Source organism: Seriola dumerili, unplaced genomic scaffold (assembly GCF_002260705.1).
Source record: "Seriola dumerili isolate Sdu_G_001 unplaced genomic scaffold, Sdu_1.0 BDQW01000097.1, whole genome shotgun sequence".
NCBI classification, from domain to species: domain Eukaryota; kingdom Metazoa; phylum Chordata; class Actinopteri; order Carangiformes; family Carangidae; genus Seriola; species Seriola dumerili.
This window is the reverse complement of record NW_019174352.1, coordinates 1,445,347-1,468,374: the sequence shown is the minus strand read 5'-3', so window position 1 is coordinate 1,468,374 and position 23,028 is coordinate 1,445,347. Positions and strand designations below refer to the sequence as shown.

The 23,028-nt window shown below is 41.0% G+C and overlaps 1 protein-coding gene across 4 annotated transcripts in view; it reads left to right on the top strand.

The window, feature by feature from the left end:
* LOC111222468 (homeodomain-interacting protein kinase 3-like) overlaps window positions 1-21,267 on the top strand; it is a 31,741-nt gene extending 10,474 nt beyond the window's left edge. The window contains exons 5-18 of one of the 4 annotated variants that reach the window (XM_022746204.1): window positions 4,362-4,485; window positions 7,112-7,231; window positions 7,870-7,956; window positions 8,219-8,403; window positions 8,608-8,773; window positions 9,383-9,506; window positions 9,684-9,778; window positions 10,077-10,228; window positions 10,619-10,780; window positions 10,870-11,226; window positions 11,306-11,467; window positions 11,562-11,836; window positions 15,552-15,703; window positions 16,835-21,267. In XM_022746204.1, coding sequence (XP_022601925.1) covers window positions 4,362-4,485; window positions 7,112-7,231; window positions 7,870-7,956; window positions 8,219-8,403; window positions 8,608-8,773; window positions 9,383-9,506; window positions 9,684-9,778; window positions 10,077-10,228; window positions 10,619-10,780; window positions 10,870-11,226; window positions 11,306-11,467; window positions 11,562-11,836; window positions 15,552-15,703; window positions 16,835-17,407 — 2,734 coding nt within the window. In that variant the 3' untranslated portion in view covers window positions 17,408-21,267. Of the gene's footprint in view, window positions 1-4,361; window positions 4,486-7,111; window positions 7,232-7,869; window positions 7,957-8,218; window positions 8,404-8,607; window positions 8,774-9,382; window positions 9,507-9,683; window positions 9,779-10,073; window positions 10,229-10,618; window positions 10,781-10,869; window positions 11,227-11,302; window positions 11,468-11,561; window positions 11,837-15,551; window positions 15,704-16,834 lie in introns of all 4 variants that reach the window. The other 3 variants (XM_022746202.1, XM_022746203.1, XM_022746200.1) reach the window with 3 other exon arrangements.
* The last annotated feature ends 1,761 nt before the right edge of the window (window positions 21,268-23,028 follow it).

The following is a 23,028-nucleotide window of genomic DNA, read 5'->3' as shown; positions in this document are numbered from 1 at the left end:
TTTTTGATGTAGATGTGTCTTTGCCATATAACAGGAAAGTCAGATCCTGAGTAGGCCCAACATGTCATCTTGGGTAAATATTTGGTGATGGGCTCACACTGTCAGTTTCAAAAAACAAGACTAGAATAAGAATCTCAACACAACTGGGGACTTTTTATTAGTTTGGGAAATACATACAAACACTGGGGTATTAAATTTGTCATTAATGTTCACAGTTTGCTTTGTTTGAGCTGTGAATTCAGGTTCAGACCTGATTGTATATTGTATAAAGACTGATGAAATTTCCTCACAGTCATTGTGGAATATTCTGTGGTCGTATTATTGATTTATTTACTTGTTGCTTGCTTGCCTCATTGCGTCTTTTCATATGGCCAAGTCCTCCACCCATTTTTCCTGGATCACAGAGGCCTTTAATGAGGAAGTGTTTTGTAGGCCAACTTTTTGAGTCATTGACAGCCTTTAAGTGAAATCAGACATCAGTTTGTAAGTCTTAAAGGGCAGCAGTATGATTAGAGACTTAATTCATTCGTGTTGCAACTTGAAAATGTTTTGGAAATATGGTTTCCAGTTCCAGTATTTTATTTGTTCCATACTTAGCAAATCATGATGAACAAAAAGAAAGAAAAAATGATATAAAAAAGCAAGATAAACTCAAAAACCCAAACAAACCCATCTACCCACTTAGATAGTTTTATGGTTTAATGTTCAATTAGTTAAAATTCTACAATACTGTAAATCTACAATATGGTATCAATCAGACAGACATGGGAAGGACAGAGGGCCAGGTAAATGAAAACAATTGACCAGACAGGAGACTCTCATTCAGGAAGCAACACAGACAGGTTGTTGATATATGAAATGAAAGGTTGCTATTTCTTAGTAAAATGATCACTACATCTTCTATGAGCATTTTAATATTTATTTATATCAAGGCTGAAGAAAGAGGCAGACAGAAATGTGTCTTGATATGTGATCATGCACCAGCTTTGTGTACAGGTGTAAAAGCACTGAGTTTATATGTCCTGTATCTTCATGTTTAACATCACTCACAATCACATAAACCCACTTGTTTATCCGTAGTTATTTCTGTTGCAGCAGTGTGTTGACCTTACAGTCTGCAGCGTTTGTTCTTGTCGTAACTGCTACTCTCTAGTGTGACTAGTTAGTTCTGGAACCTGGTCTGGCTGCCAAACACCTGTGGGCGTGTGTGTGCCTGCGGGTGTTAGACGTGTGTTATGTGATGAGCTGTTAGAGCTCTGGAAAGCTGGGGCCATTGCTGTCGCTTTTATGACTCGGGCGGTATAGCTGGGAGTGCGCGCACACACACACACACACACACATACACGGTCCTCTTTAGGTTCATTTTTTGACCCCTTTAATCCCCTCTCCCATAACTATTTGTGGGTACATGTTTGTTTATTTTTGTCATATGCCTGTAATGGACAGTTATACCATGAGCCTGTGTTTGTGGACCGTTTTTATTTTATTTATTTATTTATCGAACTTTAATTTAACCAGGTTTATCCCACTTACAATACTGAAAACCAGGTAACAATGTAATGAAGACGGTTACAGAACTGTTTTTTTTTTTTTTTTATCTGTTTATCACCTGCAATTAACTCTCATCTCTTGGAGAAATATGCACATTACTACAAGTGTGAAGTCAAAACACTTTTAATGTTAGTTACTCTGTAAGACTTTTTAGCAGCATAATGTTAAATGTTTTTACATCAGTTTTCAGCAGAATATTGCAGCTGGTCAGATCTTGCTGTAAGACTTGTCCCTTTCTTCGTGTTCATACCTCCAACATTAAGCAACAACAATAACCATGGGTGTACAGTTAAAACCAAAACCTTCCCATCTTGGTTTCCTCCTCTTAAGTTATCTCAGTACATTGGTTTTAGGTTTTTGTAATCTTGAGCAGTTGCCTAATTTGGCCTTAGTTTACCCTAAATTTGTGCAGTGTAAGTTAAGCGAAGCTGAAAGCTGTTTATTGCCACTGTATAGTTTGTTCACTTATGGTATTGTGTTTATTTTTCCTTTTCTCTGTAAATGAATGAGTGAATGAATGATTTTCATCATAATTTCTTTTATTTTTTTTCCTTTGATAAGTGTTAAAATGTATGCTAAATGCCTCCTGTCCTTAAGACTTCTAACGGTGTGTAAATAGCTTGTTGTGTGGTCTGATGTGTTTGTCTTTGGGCAAATCACCCTTTGTTGATAGTTGCACTTCAAACTCTCTTAAAACTAGGAAAACCACAATCATCGTCCCGGCTTTGCAGGATTGTTCTGTAAATGTTTGAGGCAAGTGTCCCCCAAGGCTCTTTTTCATATTGCATAACTTGACTTCTTCCTCTTGAAGGAGCAGTAGGAAATAGCAAAGAGTAATTTCCTCCAGTAGGCCAAGGAGCACAGAAGGCGTCGTCTGTGCTCAGAAAGTGATAGACTTGACATCTACAGTTGTGTGTCTACATGCATACATGCATAGATGCACACACAGAAACAGACATTTGTTCACAGTCATACAGAATGATGAGCAATGGCCCCATTTATAATACTGTTACATTATGGTCTTGTGTCTGGTTGTTGCTTGGCAACAGTCATTTCCCTTGTGGTCATCATAGCAATGGTTACTATTTGCAGCACTGTTGCTCAGCTGTTGCATCCAGGCTTAATAGCCCATTGTTTTTATACACTACCTCACACTTCTGTTGCAAGATTACTAGTCTCATTTGAATTGCATAAGTGGCAAAAATCCCTTTGGTGGAAGAGATTTAGTTCTTTGTTGCAGTAACACTGCATGCACGTCATATGGGTGTAATGTTCAATGTTAGATCCCTGGATATCCTGTTGTTGATGAGACCATAATTTCTTGCACTGTAACAGTCATATGCCATGCACCGTGGTGGTATTAAGCTTTATTCAAGTTTTTCAAATCAATTTCTTGAAAATCAAATATAATTTAGAGCTGGTATGGGGTTATATAAAATATATTTAAAAAATAGGAACACAACATCCCCACGATAAATTCTTTCTATTTTCAGTTTTTGTTGAGAAAGTTGTTGACTAAATTCTTGTTGGTGACACAGTGTAAGTCGAGGCTAAGCACGAATACATTTGGTTATTCAATATTAATCAGCAAGGAAAACGTTAGCATAGCTAAATGTTTCAACATGTGCCTTCACTACAAGTAACCACAGTCTGTCTATTATCAGTCCCCACAAATCTGCCACTACTTGTTTGTAATTATGCTTTGGGTAGTCAGTACTAATTAGCTAGCGTATGTTCCTGCTGTATCAGGTGTTTTCACCTCGCACCACCCTGAAATGCTTCAGCTGTTGGATTCATGTACGACAGTGATGAATTACATGTAGTGCTTTTGTCATTGCCAACATGTTTGAGTTTTGGTAGGTGACTCGGAAGTTGAGCAAAGTGCCTTAAGTTTTCTATGCAGGCAACACTGTGTGGGGCAGTAAAAGTATTTATTTTAAATGTAGAGTCACTCCTAGTATTGATTTTTATATGGTTGACAGTAGAGCTGGTTGATTAATAGATTTTATAGATTAATTCCAATTTATCGTGTAGGACGATGTTTAAAAATGAAAATCAAATTTCACTTTAATTTGGGTTAATCATGGTATGGAACCGCCACCGCTTCCCTGAGCGTCCGTAGTTTATAGTAACACGAGAATTCTCATCAGACACAAGTGAAATATCAACATAGCAGATCGTTCCCACAAAAGGCAGCGTCTCCTACGTTGTCTGGAAGTGGTTCGGTTTTTTATGCGTCCGATCTCGAGCAAGTTTGCCAAAAGTCTGTGACAACAAAAAGCAGCAGCACGACTAATATATTCCAGCATCTCAAAAAGAGGAAAGCAGCTGGGTGGGAGAAGTATATGGCACTGTGAGTCGCACGAGACATTGGCAGGTAACATTAGCAGCATGCATTGGGTTCGTGGAAGACCGACACGTCTGCATGACTACAGACACCTGCACGAACATGATCAAAGCTCTGAGACCGAATGAGTCGACCAACCTCCAGTGCTTTGGACACAAACTGCACAACGCCGTCAGTACAGGGCTCTAAAAAAAAAAGTTGGGTGTGGTGTGAGAAAAATCTTGAGATTTAATTTTAGGCCATATCACCCAGCTCTAGTTGACAGGGTTTGCACTACCCTGAGCTATCATACCTTTTGGTTCACCAGACACATTTACTGTTCACTCTTTCTTTCTGAACTGCAGCATGTCTATGAAATCATAGACATGTTGTCCTCCGGGCTCTGACCGCGTGACTGGTTTCTGATTATACATGGTGACCAACTCCAGACGTAACCTTTGCTGCCTCTCTTTTCTCTCCATAGGGCTCCAGAGATTATTTTGGGCCTGCCATTTTGTGAGGCCATAGACATGTGGTCACTGGGCTGCGTGATAGCTGAGCTCTTCTTGGGTTGGCCTCTCTACCCTGGAGCACTGGAGTATGACCAGGTAACATTTCCCTCACACTCACACATGTACAAGAAGTACCGGCTACTATATCACTCACTGAAGGAGAGTCTCTTCAGATATATCCCCTGGCTGAGGTAGAGGCAGGGAAGAGGAGAAAATAAACAGAAAGAAATTACATTTTTCCCACATTAGAATTATTAGAATTTGCTGTGCTGCACTTTCCCAGTAGCTAAAACTCAACAGTATGTTCATTATATAGTTAAACCTTTATTTGTTATTGCTCCCTGATCTCTCTCTTGCTGTATGACTGAAGTCCAACAAATCCAGCATGAAATCCACCTAATACTAATCTGGCCTGAGTGAATCAGGAAATTGTTCTTGGCAACGTGTGATTATCTTCCCACAGGGTTGTGCGGTCTAAACTGCACTACTGGGACTCTAAATGGAGTCCCACGGCGAGGGAGAGGGAGCATGGGAAAAGGCCCACAACACATTCACAGACAAGTACAGGCTTACCCTGTCTTTGACTGTAGGCACCTCTGTGGAGACCAGAATCAAGCCCATCATACTTTCAACATAAGAGTTTAGAAATTTGGACATCCTGGTATTGTGATGTCTTGACATTTATTATGTAGGAAAAAAAAGATTTTTGACCTTTTATAGGCAAGTTCTCCACAGCTCTAACTTGTTTGGCGTTCTTTGCCAAACCAAATATTTGAAATTGGCTGCATTTCCATAGTACACGCCAGCACCAAACATTCTTGTTCATTAACATTTTTAAAGAATTGATGGCTTGTTTGGTGGGACCCTGTTTAATGCCTGTGCATGCATCTGTTTTTGGAGGGTTTTTTGGCGACGTGTCAGTTGTGCGTCCAGCAGCAGCTAGCAGTTTGAACAATCATCAGTCAGAGATTGTGGCTGATAGAGCTTCGCTGAGCAGTGACAGCTCTGTTGTATCACAGGGCCATGCCAGGACGCACACTCACGCGTGCACATTGATCCCCCAAAAGCATGCAGTGCTGTGCCAAGGCTCACTGCAGTTCCACTCTACACAGCAAAATGTATTTATAAACATAAGCCTGATGGTAGACATGTGCACACACGCACACACACACTGTGGTGAGCGTTCAGTGCACAATCAGCAGGTTCTCAGTCCAGTGCCCTCTGGCCAGTCAGTGTGTTTGTTCTGGGCCGTAGACATGTGCACGTGTGCTCATGTACACACACACATACACACTGTGAAACCTTGCTGCAGGATTTCCATTGGTCATGGAATTTCTGGATTATTTTTATTTATTTTTTTTCATTTTTAGGGTTAATCACGCCAGGGCAGGCCAGAAAGTTGAGTAAATTCTTGGGGAAATTTACAGATGGTTCACTTCATAGTCATGAACCATGACGAGGAGAATACCAGGTTTTAGTTGTTTAAGAACTTGCATATCAAACAATTCTGAATAGGACTTAATTCCTTCAACCGAAAAACTAGAAAAAATAACAACAAAAAAAGAACAGATTTAACAAATCAGTATAAATGTATTTTTTTGGTCAGTGAATCAATTAAACTGAGCCATGGAGAGGTCATCAGTCATGTTTGGAACCTCCAGTGAAAACATGTTATGAATTTGCATGTTTTTTTTTTTGTTGTATCTTACTTTTACTTTAAACAGCAAACTCTTGTTTAATAGATTTTACTGTCTGTCAAAAGAAGCTTCCTATTGCAGCCATGCTGCGATTTAATAAATTCATGTAGATAAATAGATGGAGAGATAGACGTGTCTTTGTCAGTTATCCTCTCCGTAATGGTCCTCACTGGTTTGCAGGCTGTAGTCATGAAGTTTACGGTCGGATTGAGACACTTCAATCTGTCTCTTCAGTTCAGCTGAGAAAATTGAAGACATGAAGCTTTGAGGATACTTGTGGAGGTTAAACAGACATTTACTCATACGTTCTGTGTCTTAGGCCACAGCTCTTTCATCATAAGCTCAATCTTCAGTGCATGACATTATTTGTTAGTTGTGCTAAAATTTGCAAACAAATATTGATGACCTCTGATGCCCCTTTCTGTGTGTTTGGCTTATGAACTGCATCCGCCTTGGGCCTGTGAAGTGCTCGAACTATGTCAGTTTGGCAGAGCTCTAAAGGTTGAAGTGCAGGAATTTAACATGCTGTATTAGATAACAAGACACTTTACAGCGGTTGGACAAAATCCAGGTCCCTGTATAACATAAGTTTACATGTTGTAGATAAGATTAGCGTTTTGTTTTTCAATAATAGTCTTATGCAGTTCTGGGCTGCCATTAAACCACTGGTATATATAAAAAAAACCTCACATCAGTCAACCAGTGGAGCGTAAATGTACCTCGACACTAATAAGCTACTGACGTAAACTTCAAAATTACACGTTTAGACTGCATCAGCTGAACTAAAGGCTGTATTTTCAGTAATTGGGTAAAACGAATTTAAATACATTCAAGTCAGTTATCTTTTTTTTTTTTTTTTTTTTTTTCCAGCAAAGTGGTTATGATGTAACCCATTGTCTGTCTTCTTTCTCCACCTTCCCCTCTTTCATCTTCTCCCACACATTTCCCTGCTTTCTTTCCGTTCTTCACACACTTGAATTTTTGTTTTGACATTTTCTCCTTCCTCTGCCTCTTCCTCTCCTCAGATCCGGTACATCTCTCAGACTCAGGGCCTGCCTGCCGAGCAGCTCCTCAACAAGGGGACCAAGACCTCTCGTTTCTTCTCCAAAGAGTCTGACTCTCCCTACGCCTCCTGGAGACTAAAGGTACCAGCACGCAAATCACACAGATATACACACATATGACATACATGCTATATGCAAACATGTTCTAGACAAACAATCTTGTCAACCACGCATCATCGTCACTGACGCCGGTTGTGGGGGACACAGCAAACACACGGGGGAGATGAGATTTGAACTGAAAAGGCACAAGCTATTCATTGTAGGGACTTGCAGTGAGAGAAAAAAAAAAAACGTATGAAGCGGCAGTGCCTTCCCAATAGGAAACAGCTGCATAAGCTTTCAAAACTGGACAAAGCCTGCACACCCTGAAGAAAGCTCAAGGAAATGTGAAACTGTGTTTAGACTACCTGCCAAGCGGACTCCAAATAAATTTTAAATGAATGTGAGGCTAATATTTACCTGCCCATGAACTTCCCGGCAGAAACCCAACTGCCCAACATTTTGACCACATGAATTTGCATGGGAACACACTTAGTTTTCTCCAAATGCCTCTTTTCATTTTATCGAAATACAGTGACCTTTAATTCCTTATCATTTAAACTTGACAAATCCAGTAAAAGTGTTCCAACACAAAATACAAAAATGTGTTTAAACAAAGGTCTTTACCCACTCTACCTACATACGTGAGATTCTTCTTAATGCTTGTGTTCTTCCTCCAGACGACAGAAGAGCATGAGAAAGAGACGGGACTTAAATCCAAAGAGGCCAGAAAGTACATCTTCAGCTGTCTGGATGACGTAGCACACGTGAGTACAACCAGAGTGCAGTTCATGTTTAAGGTTACAGATATATGTTTTCAAAATTCAAATTCAAACTGTCCTGAACAAAAATGAGATGTAGGACATCAAAAACACATCAAGATCAGACATCGTAGTTTTACTGCAAAACATTCAAATCAGCTGATCAGTTCAAATGCTCCTGTGTTTTCTTAATTAATTGCAACATGAACTGTTACTCTCCGTGGTTCTCATACACAGTGTTTTCTCTTTGTGTGCCTCCATCCATCAGGTGAACTTGGTGCTGAGTCCTGATAACAGTGACATGCAAGCAGAGAAGGCAGACAGGAGGGAGTTTGTGTCTCTGCTGAAGAGCATGCTGCTGATCGATGCTGAGGACAGGACTGTTCCCTCCAATGTCCTCAATCATCCCTTCCTCACTATGACTCATCTGCTGGACTACCCACATAGTAACCAGTAAGGCTGCCACAGCTGACACTGACACAAAATGTGTTGGCTTGCAAATTCTTGTTTGTTTTCTAACCGTTTTGTTTCTCCTTACTGTAGTAACAATCAATGTACATGGGAAAGGCATAAATACAATATTGGTTGAGTGTAATCTGAACTCCGGTCGTAGAGTTTTCCCCCTTAATGAACGACAACTCCTCTGGTCTCCTCCAGTGTGCAGTCATCTTTCCGGATCATGGACATGTGCCACAGCCGGCCCACCAATGCTGTTTTTGACGCTCTCAACCAGAACACCATTCATTTCTCAAGGGCTCCTGTAGCCCCCACTGCCTCCTCTGGCCTCCCGCTGGGTTACAGCAACATACCAGTCCACACTCAGGTGAGATACTGGAGTTATGTGCGTGTTTGCCACCAGTACTTCCTCTGTCTTCCTGCTCCAGGGCGTGTTTTACCTCACTGCTAGTCAGTGCATCAATAAACTTTTATATCGGTGGTTTTTTAAAACTATTAACAATGCCATTGAGCCTTTGAAGTTATGAAGTGTCATTCAACTTGGCAGTGGCTGGATTATTTCAACACTAGTCGCTACACGTTGCCTCTTGGTGACACCCAGTTTTTAAGGACAGATAAGATAAATACCAGCCTCTAAATATGTCTAATCCTTTGTTACATAATGTTTCAGTGAACTGGTTCTGTACTGTTGACCTCATGTTGCCCTCTTCTGGAGAGAAGGTGCTATAACATACCATCTCACAGTAAAGGTCTTGGTGTTTGTGTCACATGTGATACTGCCAATCATTGTGCTCAAATGTTACTTCTAATGTTGTTGCCGTGTCTCTACTTTGTTTTTGTCTCTCTTCCTTGTCATTCGCTTCATTTCTTCCAAATCCATTTCACCCTTCTCGTCTATACTCTCTTTTCTGCCTGCCACCTCATCTGTTTATTCCATTCTGCTGTCGCCCCCCCCGCTCGCTCTTTTCTTATGCAGGCTATAACCCAGTCAGCTCCCTCAGTGTTGCATCCAGGAATAGCTCTAACAACTGGGAACGGTCAGTTTGGGTGCAGTGACTCGTTCCCACCTGCCCTTCTTCTTTGTCCTCCCACCATGCAAGGTATTCAGACAAAGTTTTAATATTTTGGAAGACATCACTCTGCTGCAATATAAAGTACCTAACTGCAAATGATTATGTCATAACTTCACCAAGATGCTATTAAACTTAACTACAGCTTTTCAGCTGTATAAATGACATATGGGTTGTTTTATGCTTTTTTTTTTTTTTTTTTTTCAGGTAACCTTAATCAACCAGCAGGGTATTCTGTTCCCATGGTAACTCAGGCGCCTCCCATACAGCCCCTACCTGTGAGGCCTGGTGTAATAGCTCAGGTAAGACACAGATTCAGACATTGCTTCTGTAGACATGGGTAGTAACACTGTGTTGAGGCCTACGTCATACCTCAACAGACAAACTGTTAGCATGCACGTGCTAACAGTATCGGTGAGAAATGACAGAGGCATGTTAACATTTGGAACAGTAGGGACTGTGTAGTGGTGGAACGTCCACCTACAACTTCCGACGCCAGTGTCAAGCCTAGATCTAGCAGAGCTGATAGAGATCATACTGATGGGGCTCATTAGACGATCACAAATCGCCCCTAATTTTCCTTCTACGTCCCCGAAGCAGGCCTGGTCTAGCCGGGGGCAGCAGATCCTCGTCCCAGCAGCATGGCAGCAGATGACTACGGTGGGTCCTCCTCCCTCTCACCCCCCTCCACCACCCCCATCCTCCCTAACCAGCGACACCACAGCCGGCCCACAAAGGATCAGTGACTGGGGGTGAGTCACCAAAATCTGATTCATGCAAACTTCAAGTCTGGGAAATTCCCTATTTTAAGACTTCCACTGGACTGGTCAAAAATGTTTATCTTGTATTCAGTGAAGTAACTGGGTCATTGTTAACTCTCTGTTGTAACATGACACACAACATAAAATGAACTCCTGCTGTTTCTTAACCAGGTTTCTGAAAGGGTTGTTCCATTTATGACAAACAATCTGTACATCAGATATAAAGTGTTGGTAGTAATGTGATTTTAAAACACATGTTATGAATTGTTACAGTTTTGTTTGCTTTCATCAGGGTACAGATTAATCTATTTATATTTTTACTCAAAGTATGAAGCAACATTGTTTCTCTTGCACCTCATTTTACTTTTTACGTCTTAACAGGAAAGTCCGTTCCCACAGCAACCACTACAGTTCAGTGATTCAGCAGCCTCTCTTGACTAATCAGATGCCAGCCCTCTCTGCCCATCAGCCAATCAACATTGGCATAGCTCATGTAGTTTGGCCCCAGCCAGCCAATAAAAGAAACAGACACAGTCACAACAGGTGAGATTCTGCATCTTAGGTGTGTCTTTTAAAGTTAAACTGCTCTGTCATTTTATGTATACTTAATATATCAACTGTTGTCTTAAAAGGAACCTGTCCCACTCCAGTAACATCCACGTATCAGCATGTCGGTCCCCCAAGATGGCTGATATTGTTGGACAGGCAGTGCAAGGGAGGGAGCAGCCTCAGAGGGAGGTGCCTTTGGAGGAAACCAGGCAACTGGAAGTTCAAAACATCGATGAGGAGGAAGATGATGCAGAAGAGGAAGTGAGCTGCTTCAGAGAGGTGGTGCCCAATGGTAAAAGACAGCTGGACCTGTCCAGTCAACAACGAGATGTGGCAGTACTGATGGGTGACACACCAAGCCCTGCTCCCAGTGTGATTAGCATTCGCAGTGAACTGACTGACGGAGAGGACGAAGACCCTCAGAGGTGCCGTCTGAGCGAGTGAGTAACAATCAAACACAATGTATGTTGATTATAATGTGAGCCTTACAAACACTAACTTGCACTTTTCTTTCAGTAGGTGTAAAGAAGAGTGTGTGTGTGAGGCGTGCAGAAACACCAGTGTGTCCATGGAGAGAGTGTGTTCCCTCAGCAGCCCTGACAGCAGCCTCAGCACCAACTCTTTGGCCTCCAACTCTCTTCAGTCCAGCCCCTCTGTCTCACCATGCAAGAGACCCAACAGGTAGTCAGTTGTCAGTGTGTCCTTATGTCCCAGTAACAAAGGGAGATACACTCTAGTTCCACTCAGCTTAATCATTCCTTCCCTCTGTATTCAGCATGTCTGAGGATGACGGCCATGAGAGTGGTTGTGACACAGTGGAAGGTTCCCCTACATCCGACACGTCAACCTCCCCGCGTGGCAACAGCCACTACCGTTACCTTGACAACAGTAACCACAACGGCTGCCCACCTCTGGCTTCCATGGTAGCGCCGCTGCCTTCCCCTGCAGTGCAGGGCAGGAGCCCCCGTGGTGTCAGGACAATGGTCGTTCCACCGATGAGAGTGCAGAACAACAACAGTCACGGGACCGAGGAGCGTGTCCAGAGAACAGGTCAGTGGAAATCTTTATTTTTCCAAGGAATACTTGGAACCTTTTTTTTTTTTTTTTTTCTTTCATTACAAGCCAAGAGAATTTGATGTTTTCACAAAGATACTGTTTTTACACTAACTCCCAGAGAATTCTTTTGTCATAAATGTGCCACCTCTTGCCACCTGTCATGTGGTCCATCACCTCTGCTTTGGCGGTGTCTGCTTTGCAGGTCATATGGAAGCAGTAGGGCCTTACCGCCCTCTAGTGGGTCATAGAGGCTTTAACAGGTGATCAAGAGACACTAACAGAGAAGTCTAATACCTCAGAGATGCATCCATAGCGGGCAATGCTAACATTTCCTGTGACTATTTTTTTATGACTTTCCCTCCATCAAAACAGCAGCTTTCTTCAAAGAAAGTTTCCAAAGATGAAAGAGAAAAATCTTTGGATAGCTGAGCTGTGGTGGTCGTTGCTTACCTATTACCCATGCACAATTAAGGTTATAATCAGTGACTTTTAAATATGTGTACATCATTTGAAATTTCATCAACCTCACGTCAAAACTTCAGTGACTCAGATGTCCCAGTTTTGTTCATTTGGATGCTGTGCTAAAACAATGATGGAAGCTCTTCTCATCAGAGCAGTCATTTTGGCTGATGGTGGATTTTGAGCATTCAGTGAAATCATTGTTTTTACAAAACAATTTTGTAATTACTGCTTCAGTATATAAAGTCCTTCCTTATTTGACAACACCAAGTTATACCTACATCAGTGAAACAGAATTTTTCTTTTACAGTAGAGGAAGAAGAGGGAGTGCTTACTTCAACTGGAGGACAGTAAACTAATGTTCTGAACAGTCGAATGGTTCCTAGCAGTGGGGGGAAAGGTGGATGCATTTCATTTGGTATTGGGTCAGAATCTATGTTTTCTCTGCTGGTTCTTGCCATGAAACAAAAGTTGTTCCAAGGCACTGATCTGAGATCAGTTTCACTCATCTGTTCTCCCCAGATGTTAATTTTTATTAATGGTTGAGGAAATTGAAAACTGAAGCAGATCAGAGGCCAAGGATCAACTTTGCTCCTGAGGGGCCTGTTCTGAGTGCCAACAATCTCTTTCTCTTTCTTTCTCTAACTTTAATATGGATCTTATTGTCTAGTTTTATGGTGCTGTGTTTTATGGGAGATTCCCAACTGTTTCAATTTTCATTTGAAGCAGACATTTAATCAGAAGCAGGTGATTTTCTTGTGTTCCCTGCAGTCATACTTTTGCCATAAATTGTCACCTTTTCCACATCAACTGTAAGAAAGTGTGTCCAGAGAGTGTGGCATGGAAGCTAGTGCTCTTTCTCCTCGGCCAGTGTTTAGTTGATCCAGTGCAAGTCTCTTGAATGGTTGAAACATGGCAGCAACTTAACATGTAAACCACTATATTTGTTGGGGTTTTATCCATTGTTGCATTAACCCTTTATGCATAGGCTTTAATGCAACTACCCTATTGTATAAACTCTTGCATCGTTCCTGTAATGCTTGGATATTGATAAACCTGTAACAAGCCTTTCTTTGACTCTTCATCAGTGAAATTTTAGTGTTTCTTGGTCCATGTCAGGTGACTAGAACTGTTGGAGGTGTTAGTCATCTATTAAGCTTTTCCAGTTCACCTTTAACATCTGCTTAAAATGAGTGGACTTTTATTTAGAAGGCTTCATTTCTGTGTGCAGATACTTGTTTTTTTCCCCTAAAGAAGTTCGGCTGATATACTGGTCTCCAGATATAATTGTGTCTTCAGGTTTGTCTGCTTTTGCTTAGAATGAAAATCGTTTGTGAAGGTCTTTCTATTGTGCATCTCACAGTCGTCGCAGAAGTTTGCCTGCAGTCTGATGTCGCTACATGAATTGTCTTTGGCTAAACTCTGGTATTCAATTTTCACATGCTGCTTTTAAGCCTATGTAGCCTTTATCTATCTGCCTCTTAGAGCTACTTTGCACATGATTCTGTGCCTGTCCTCTATAATTTATCATGATGCATTTTGCAGTAGTTCATCTATAAATCACCACGGGTACCCAAATATTAAAATCATTTTTAATGCTTAAAAGTAATTTTAAGCATTGTGAAATGCTCGAGAGGACACCTTGACCTCATTAATGCAACTACACTTTCAGCTTCACTGTATATAGAAGCAATGCTGCGTAAACATTTTCACGTCTTTGTTAGTGCCTTGTGAGCATCTTGATCAGTTAATATAATGTGTGTGCAGCCTTTATTCCTAAAGATAAGTCAGGTTAAATGATCTCAGTAGTAGTAGTAATCAGAAGTCAAATCCTTAATGCTGCCAAACCTTTTCAGACCTGGATTTAGGTTCTAACTAGGAACATAGATTTAATTCACAAAAGTATTAAGGCCCTTAATTCAGTACTTTGTAGTAGCCCCTTTGGCAGCAATAACAGCTTTGAGTCTTCTTGGGAAAGTCTCTAGAAGCTTTGAACACATGGATTTGGGCAGTTTATTCCATTCTTCCTGGCAGATCCTCTCAAGCTCCTTCAGATTGGATGGGAAGTGTCTGTGAACTGCCATCTTCATGTCTCTCCACAGATGATTGATCTGTGGGGTGTAAGTCCGGGCTTTGGCTGTGTCATCAAGGACAGTCAGAGACTTGTCCTGAAGCCGCTCCAGCATTGTCTTTGCTCTATGCTTTGTATGCTACTGAGAAGCCCCCCATAGCCTGATGCTGCCGCCACCATGTTTCATTGATATTAGCCAGGTGATGAGCTGTGCCTGGTGCTCAGCAGACATAGTGTTTGGCGTTCTGCCCAAAGAACTCAATTCTTGTCTCATCAGACCAGAGGATAAGAGGATCCTTATGCCATTAGTCCTTAAAATGACATTTGGCAAAATGTAGGCTGCCATAATATGCCTTTTACTTTTCGTGGCTGCCATCTAGCCACTGTACCATAAAGGCCTGATTGGTGGAGATTGATGCTGAGATGGTCGTCCTTCTGACAGGTTCCTCCCGTCTGCACAGGACCTCTGAAGCTCTGTTAGAGTGACTGTTGGGTTCTTGGTTTAGCTGGACGGCCAACTCTAAAGTCATGGTGGTTTCTCCATGTCACAATTATTGAGGCCACTGTGCTCCAGGGAGTTGGTTTCATACCCATTCTCTGATCTGTGCTTCTCCACAATTTTATTGCGGATGTCTGCAGTTACTTGGACTTCATGGTTTGATTTTTGTCCTGACATGCAATGTGAATTGTTGGACCTTTATATACACAGGTGTGTGTGTGTGTGTGTGTGTCAAGTTATAGACATGTCTCAAGGAAAATAAAAGCAATCAGGATGCATCTGACCACAACCTGTGGTGTCACGGTAAATGATCTGGATACTTAAGTAAATGAGAGATTTAAGTTTTCAAATATTATTTAAAAGAAAAAAACTTTCACTTTTCTAATTACGGATTAGTGAGTGAAGATCAATAGGCAAAATGGCAAGTATCAATTTACAACTAAATCTACAACACAGCTATTCAAAATTGAATAGTCTGAATACTTTCTAAAGTCACTGTATGCACTGTCTGTATCTGTTTTCTCTCTGGTATGCATGCTTTGTTTGTTGTTTGAAGTCTTGGCGGTTGTTCCTCTGCATCACTGTCTTTAGTCTTGCAGGTCATGCGGACTAAACCTGCCATCTATTTTTGCAGTAGATCTCTTCCTCCCTGACTCACTTTTGTCTTCTCTCCATCCCAGTCTCAGAGTCCTGGTCCCGGTCCAAAGGGCGCTGCAATCTCGTAGGGCAACAGAACACTCCCTCTTCTGTCTCCCTCCTCCCATCCGCCCCCCTCCTGTCCCGGCAGCAGAAGGCAACAGGGCAGCACCAGCACTCTCTGGCCTTTGGACAGGTCAGCTTGGTTCTTTTCCTTTCTCTATTGAAAATATGGGGCACTGTGCAGGAGCTGAACCTTTTAAAAATCCATTGGGGAATATTAATGGGATACCCTGTAACAGAGCTCCAGGACATTTTTTGTGAGCAGCAGACTTAAAGTTGTACGACAGGAAGATGAATCTTGTCTCCAAAAGTATTCAGCAGAAATGACTCCCCTGGAGAAAATTTTGGTTCTTTTGAAACGCTCCAGATTTGAAAATAACGAGGGCTATGTTACTTATTTCAATGAGCTTACACAACAGCTTGCAAAGTCAGGTGTAGGCACTGCAGCAAGAGAGTTTAAACCCAAGGGACATGTGGTGGGAGATGTTGGAAGCAGACAGATGTGAGCGCCACAGAGGTATTTTGACACTTTGTTACTCAGTTTATGTACACTTACCTCAAGAGATGAAACATGTTGCCATTGGTTACATGAAAGTAAATGAAGGTAGGTATGCAAGCCAAATATTCTTAATGCAAACAAGGGTCTCAGTTGGGGAATTTTATAGCTGGTCTGATACAGTCAGCCTTTCAAACACAATGCAGGGACTTAAAAGGAATAGTTAGAGATATCTGTAGTGGCTCTCCTTCAGAGAATTAGATGATACAACTTTCATGTCTGTATGGTAAATATGAAGCTAGAGCTAGTAGCCAGTTAGCTTAGATTAGCATAAAGACTGGACGAAGCAGCTAGCTTGGTTTTGTCCAAATTCGCCTACCAGCATCCTTAAAGTTCAGTAACACATTATTTCATACATGTTTGTTTCACCTCAAGAAAATCCAATGCGTGAATACAAGTCTGATTTCAAAATAAGTTGTTATTTTTTTTCACTTCAGTGCTTATCAGTGAGATTTAGAGGTGTCAGAAAGTCAGTTTCAATACTTTCGCACAGAACCAGGCTAGCTGTTTCCCCCTTTGTACAGTCTTTATGTCAAGCTAAGCTAACCAGCTGCTCCAGCTTCACACTTAACAGATGGGCATGAGAGTCAATCTTCTAATATAATGTGTTGTAATGGTTCCCAAATTGTTGACCGATTCCTTAAACAAGCTGTTTTGAATCTCGGTCTTTAACAGATTGTCTTTGTGTTTGTTTGTTCTCTCTCTCAGGTGCAGCCGTACGTTTCAAACCACAGCAACAAAGAGTGGAACGGCAACTATGGGCCGCTGCGACCGCACGCCTACATTCCCCCTACTGTCCACACACACACCTTCACACACCTGCCGCACAGCAGCCCCACGCACAATTCGGCCGCCCCACATACACACACCCAGGGCCTGCCCACACACACCCTGCTCTCCTACCCTCCCAGCGGCCCCCTCACCACCGCCCACCACCCCCATCCCATCTTGCCCTCTCGCCCTCCTCCCCCCCTCCTTCAGCACAGCTACAGTCTCTCCCACCCCCAAGGAGGCACTATAGTTCATCAGGTGACCCTGGGCATCAGCACGCACCCCCATCACGCTGGACATCCCGCTCCCCACCCACACAGGCTCCTCCCCTCTCCGACCATCCACCCACACCACCAGCCTGGCTACCCCCACCACCCCCACCAGTTCAAGCCTCCCTTCCCCCCTCCCCCACCCCCTCCTCACCCCTACATGGCCTCCCCAGCTGCCTACACAGGCTTCCCTCTGAGCCCCACCAAGCTCAGCCACCACCCCCAGTTCTCTTATATCTGAGGAGCAGGACGGGGCCGCAGCAGCACCTTCTTGTGAGGAGGGGCAATGGAAAATGGACTGGGGCTGCAACCTGGGCAGGTAGAGCTGGCACCAGAGCACAAAACGGACACTTGTGATGATGAAGATGAGAAAGACAAAAATATGGTTAAGGAGAAGGAGGATGGATAAGAATCTGTCATAGGGGATTGAGAAAGAAATGTAAAAGTAACAATGCTGAAGATAATGTTTTATGGTGTTTTGAGGACAAAGAAATTAACAGCCTCTGAAATCCGGAGGTTCACGTCAAATGTCAAGAGCAACTTCAGATCTGAAAGACTTCCCGTGAAATCATGTCAGCCAAGAGAGGAAACAATGATTTATTAAAACCACAAAGCTTTATAAGAGAGCATTACAAGAGTGAATTATTTCACAAACGATGATGATAAGGAAATTTTAATTAAGAATGTGTCCTTTGCACATTACCTCCTGTCATTTGTTGTTGTGTAGTGTTCAGACAATATGATCTAATTAGAGGCTGGAAATCACTTGTTGTCGTTGCTGTCAGATCGCTCAGCCTCCCCTTCCCTTTATCTTTGTTGCCTTGTAGCATGTGCTAGCCGGTCAGATCTGTTTGTTAAGCCATCCCAGTCTGTATTAACCAGGATCGAATGCTCCTGTCTTTGTTTCGGGCAGACTTTGCAGCTGCCATCTCCTAGTGCCTTAAAACCAGAGTCTATGACGTTACTTCAGGAGCTTATAGATTGTAAATTTAAATGGGCCTTTAGCACTTAACCTTCAGACTCTGATAACAATGGGCTTATTGGATAAATATGAGGATAATGCTTGTGGTAATGTTTTCATATTGGCAAATGTTGAACTTCAGTTTGCTTTCTAACTCAGAGTATGGATTTACTTTAGCTAGAGGCTGCACATTTAGGGCTTTGACTGAATGAGCTTTTTATGTACATAAAGAGTGATTTGATATTTTGATAATCGATTTCTATTCACTATAGTACTTAATTCATAACAGTATTGTCACTGTTTACTGTAACTGCAATACAATCTAGATAGCCTCTGGGTTGCTTAGTTTTTATTATTTTGCATTTAAGTTAGACTTGCAGTAATGCATTTTATGTTTTAGATTTTGGGAGTGGCATAGAATAAGAAAAATAAGATTGTTTTGTGTTTTTATTTTTAAATGCTTGTCAGTGTTTGAAATAACCTATCAGCTTACAGTATCATTGCTGGGCTATTGAGTGTTAGAGGTGTATTGGTAATTGTTTTAAATATTTGTGTGAGACGAACCTTTTGTCCATGTATTGAAGCCTGTTGTCAGTTTTGATACATTCCTTCAGGGTGGATGCATAGCCTTGATTATTTTTTGGGTTTTGTGTTTTTGATTTCCGGTGTGTAGTAGAGCTGCGTCTTTACCTGTCGTCATATCAAGCGGTATTTTACTCCAATCAGCACCAAAGACTGTTCATTAATCATTTCTGAAGCATGGTCGCTACTATTTCTCCTTTCACCTCCAGCATACTGTTGCAGTTATCAACATTGGAATATATTGTGAGATCTCTATTTTAAAAATGAGGTTGAGGTTTTATTTTTCTGAGCTATGTTTGGCAAATTGTATTTGGAATGTATAGATAATAAGCTGCTATGTACTGATTATCTGCCACTTCGTAGCTGTGAATTTAGAGGATTAATCTCATTCTAGCCTGCATTCTCTCTTTTGTATTATAGTTCTGACGACTAGATACAATAGAAGTGGGTTTTATTTTTGATCATAGAGTGTATTGAATGCTATTCCTATATGCTAGTGCCTCTGTATATTGGCTTTGTTGTTTTGAAGTGATTGTAAACTGCTGTAATGGAAGTTATGAGTTTTATTTTTTTTTATTCTGTTGCTTTTTGGTGTGTGTGCGTGTGTGTGTGTGTTTTTTTGTGCGTGTGTATTTAGCATCAGTATTTCAAATGTAGGCTGGGTTCACTCTTGGATTCTGTAACCGGTGTGTTGATGTATTTTTGTTTTTCTAGTTTTTCTTCTGATGACATTTTATTTCCGTTCTTGGACTGTATTTGCAACTCTTCGTACTGTACAACTAGTGCCTTTCTTCAAACAAGTGGCTGACAGATGACGTCTTGCATTGATATCAAAGCAGTCGGAAATTTGTTGACTAATTCCTTCTAAGGGGATCAGCTCCTATTTTCACATCACAAAACCCCAAAGTTGTTTGTTTGACTAAGTTGAGTTCTGAAAACAATCTCTTTTTTTTTTTTTTCTTACAGAATCCTAAGAAAGTACAAGTCAGGGAATGTTTTATTGTGCTCACCAAGAACACCGTGCAGTACTCAAAAACATAGGGCCTGAATATACACAAATGCAGAGCTTTATTCTCACACCGTGAATGTATTTGTGGAACTCAAGACATCTGTTTTTGGTTTGCATTTCTGATGGCTATACAGCATTTTCTCTCCTGTTGTGTTTGGGATGTTGATAGTTCCTGTATGCAGCTATTACCATTGGTAGATATCACCATGTGTTTCAGTCAGGGGTTGTTTCAAAATGCTTTATTCATCAATCATATTCAAGGTTTAGGTCCAAAGTTGTCCCATCCTAATCTACTCATTGTACTACATTGTTATGGTTTTGCTATGTTAAATAATGGGTTTATTTTGTCTGTTTGTCTAAATATGCTACTGTGTTGACGATCCTTAAGCAAACGAGAGGATGCACACTGTTGGGCTTGAAGTGCAGTCTAGGATCCTAAATGATAGGTGCGTGTTGTGGCACAGTAATCTGTACTTAACTTCAAGGATTTTTTTCTTATTTTTTTAACTCTGGTGTGCAGCCTCTCGTCAATTCCCCATATCTCTATTCTCTCTGTCAGCTCAGCACCTGTGATGAGATGAACATATGTACCACCTCAGTGATGCACCACACTGTAATCCCCTTCTACTTTGGGGTTGATTGCTTAGGGTAGATAATCCCACCTCCCTGCAGCTTTACACTGACGGTTGCATCATCAAAGTCACCAGAGGGTCACACAGTCCCAAATCCAAAGCTCAACAAGCACACGGAGCCCAGCAGCCTTAAGTGACAAAGCAGGCCTAAAGACCCTTCAAGTACTTAAGAAACATGAGGGGAAACGTAGCTCTCTGTGATGGAGGGCCTTTATTAGGCATTAGAAACCATTCCCCCTTAACAAATGTAGATAAACTAGAATCCTCTCTGTTTTCTTATCAGTTTTTCAAAGACTAGTCGGCTGTCAGAGACGAGCAAATTGGTCCCAGGCCTGCATTCATTGGGTCCCCTCATGTCAAAACTGCTCAAAAACAAACAGACAAAAAAAAAAAAATCTCACCACGCATGGGTCATCTCATTTGGGTACTGGGCTGAAAAATAAATTGTGTGAAATTTGACTCCTAAGATACGTTTTGAGTAGATTTTGTACCACAACTATCTAATTATCATGTTGGCATTTATTGTATTTAGACACAAATATGTAGACATGATTGCTAAATTGAAACTGTTACTGTTCTAAATATGTGTAGTTTTGTGTGGCTTTATGATTTTTTTTTTCTTTTCTTAAATGCTACACTAGTTTGACATGTAGCAACTGCACTGTGCAATATAAAACAATATGAGGACTGGGAAAATGATTATTGTTTGGATGTAATAATGTGTCTTACCAGTTTGCGGTCATTTTCTTTTCCCCCCCTCTAGTTCTCAGTGAGTTTCAATGTGACCAAGCCTTATGTACTTTGTCACAAAAAGCGGGTCCTTCTTGGTGACTCTTATTGGTGAGTGTCAAATTATGAATTGATGGTGTACTATGTCAAGATTCACTTTGAATTAAAAAAAAAAATCTTTTGCTTCATTCAATGTTTGTTGTCTTTGTTGATACAGAAGTCATATTTTACAGTTTCATTGTGCATTTACTGGCATGTAGCAACAATATACAATAAAGGGCATTGTAGTGTCTTATGTGACCTCTCAAATTTTCTCTATTTGTATATTAAATGAACAATGCATTGATAGTTATATTTCTGAATTTAAAAAAAATACAGTATTAGCATCGAAAAGCTGAACCTCTTGTAACTTATTAATACTTGAGATAAAAAAAAATGATAGTATTGGCTGATACATTTTATAAACATTAACACAATAACATATAGAAACCCATACATTTGTTTTTTTTGTGACCTATATATCTTATAAGTGCAACATTTTGCAAATGAGAACTTGTCAGTGCTCTCCAGTTAGCAAACTAACGTCTGTTCTTAAATTATTTCTAATGTCTTTGGCTTTAGTTTCTTGTCACTTGTTGGCCTCCTTATATGTACTGGTAGCCTGGTACCAGTATATCAGGTTACTATGACAACGAGAGTGCTATAGGAATGAGCCCATGAGCCCTAAAGCCCGGAAGTAAGTTAGCATTTTAGCACTTCCGGTTCCCTCGCCCCGAAGATCTACAGGTTTTTTTGAATAAGTTTTGGTTAGATGATTGAAATAACGTCTGTGGTTAACACAAACTCAAGACATTTTCACGTTTTATTCTACGACATCAAATACGTCAGTAAACACCCGAATCGTGATTTCTTTAAACTTTTATTTCTTTTTTAAAAAAGCCCGGTTGCCAACAAGTGGCTAAATGAGACTACAGACATGTAATCATTAGTCCACTTTGACAGCCTCGTTGGCTTATACTCGTGCTTTGGCAAACTCTTACTTACTTTCTAACAGGAAAGGCTTTTGTCGTGGTGACATTGAAGTCATGCCTAGCATTAGCCTTTTTTTTCTTTTACTTCTGGCAAGTGTATTTAGACTTCCCAAATCATAAAAGTGGATTTGTGAAGATCGTCGTGCTGAACAACACGTGTAAGTATCATATACGTTTGTTTGTCTCTGAGCTTATTTTCTGCAGTAATCGAAAAGAAAAACCATTAGCTTTTTGTGGAGGGAACCAGGGTGATGCTAACTTCCGGGTTGGCCTACTAAAACGCCAGCTCTGAATCCGGTGTTGCTAACGGTAAAGGGCGCGCGGGACTAGAACGAATCAACCGTGTTGCAGTTAGCCTCAAGCTCTTCTGTAGCCAAGGCACATTCGCAGAATTAACACGACTTCGGACGTCGACTAAGTATAAAGCACTTGAACTCAACTAGGATAGGACATTCAAATATTTAATTAAATAAAAACATACTTTCAGTTTTTGTCAGTGAACACTTAGCTTTTCACGTTACTGTCTTTTCCATTTCCAGGCCACAATGAATCATAGACTGTTTATAAAAATATGTTGGAGCTCACCGGAAGTACTAAGAAACTGTATAAAACGAGCCATTTCACTGAATGTCCTAAGTGTATTTTAGCCATCTGTCAAATGAATTAATGTCATCGGTGTTATCATTCGTTAAGGTGTGTATTTGGCTGGCAAAAAGTGTTTTTTTGTTTTTTGCAATTTGCAATTTATGCAACAAGCTGTTAATAATTTCTCACAACACTCCCTCTGTGCAGGTTTAGGCTAATGCACTTTGATGACATAACACAGTGTTTACAAATTAAGTGTCCTAGAGGGTGTTCCAGCAGCAAAACAATGATTCCACCATTATTTCTTTTACAGTAAATTGGGCACAATGGGAG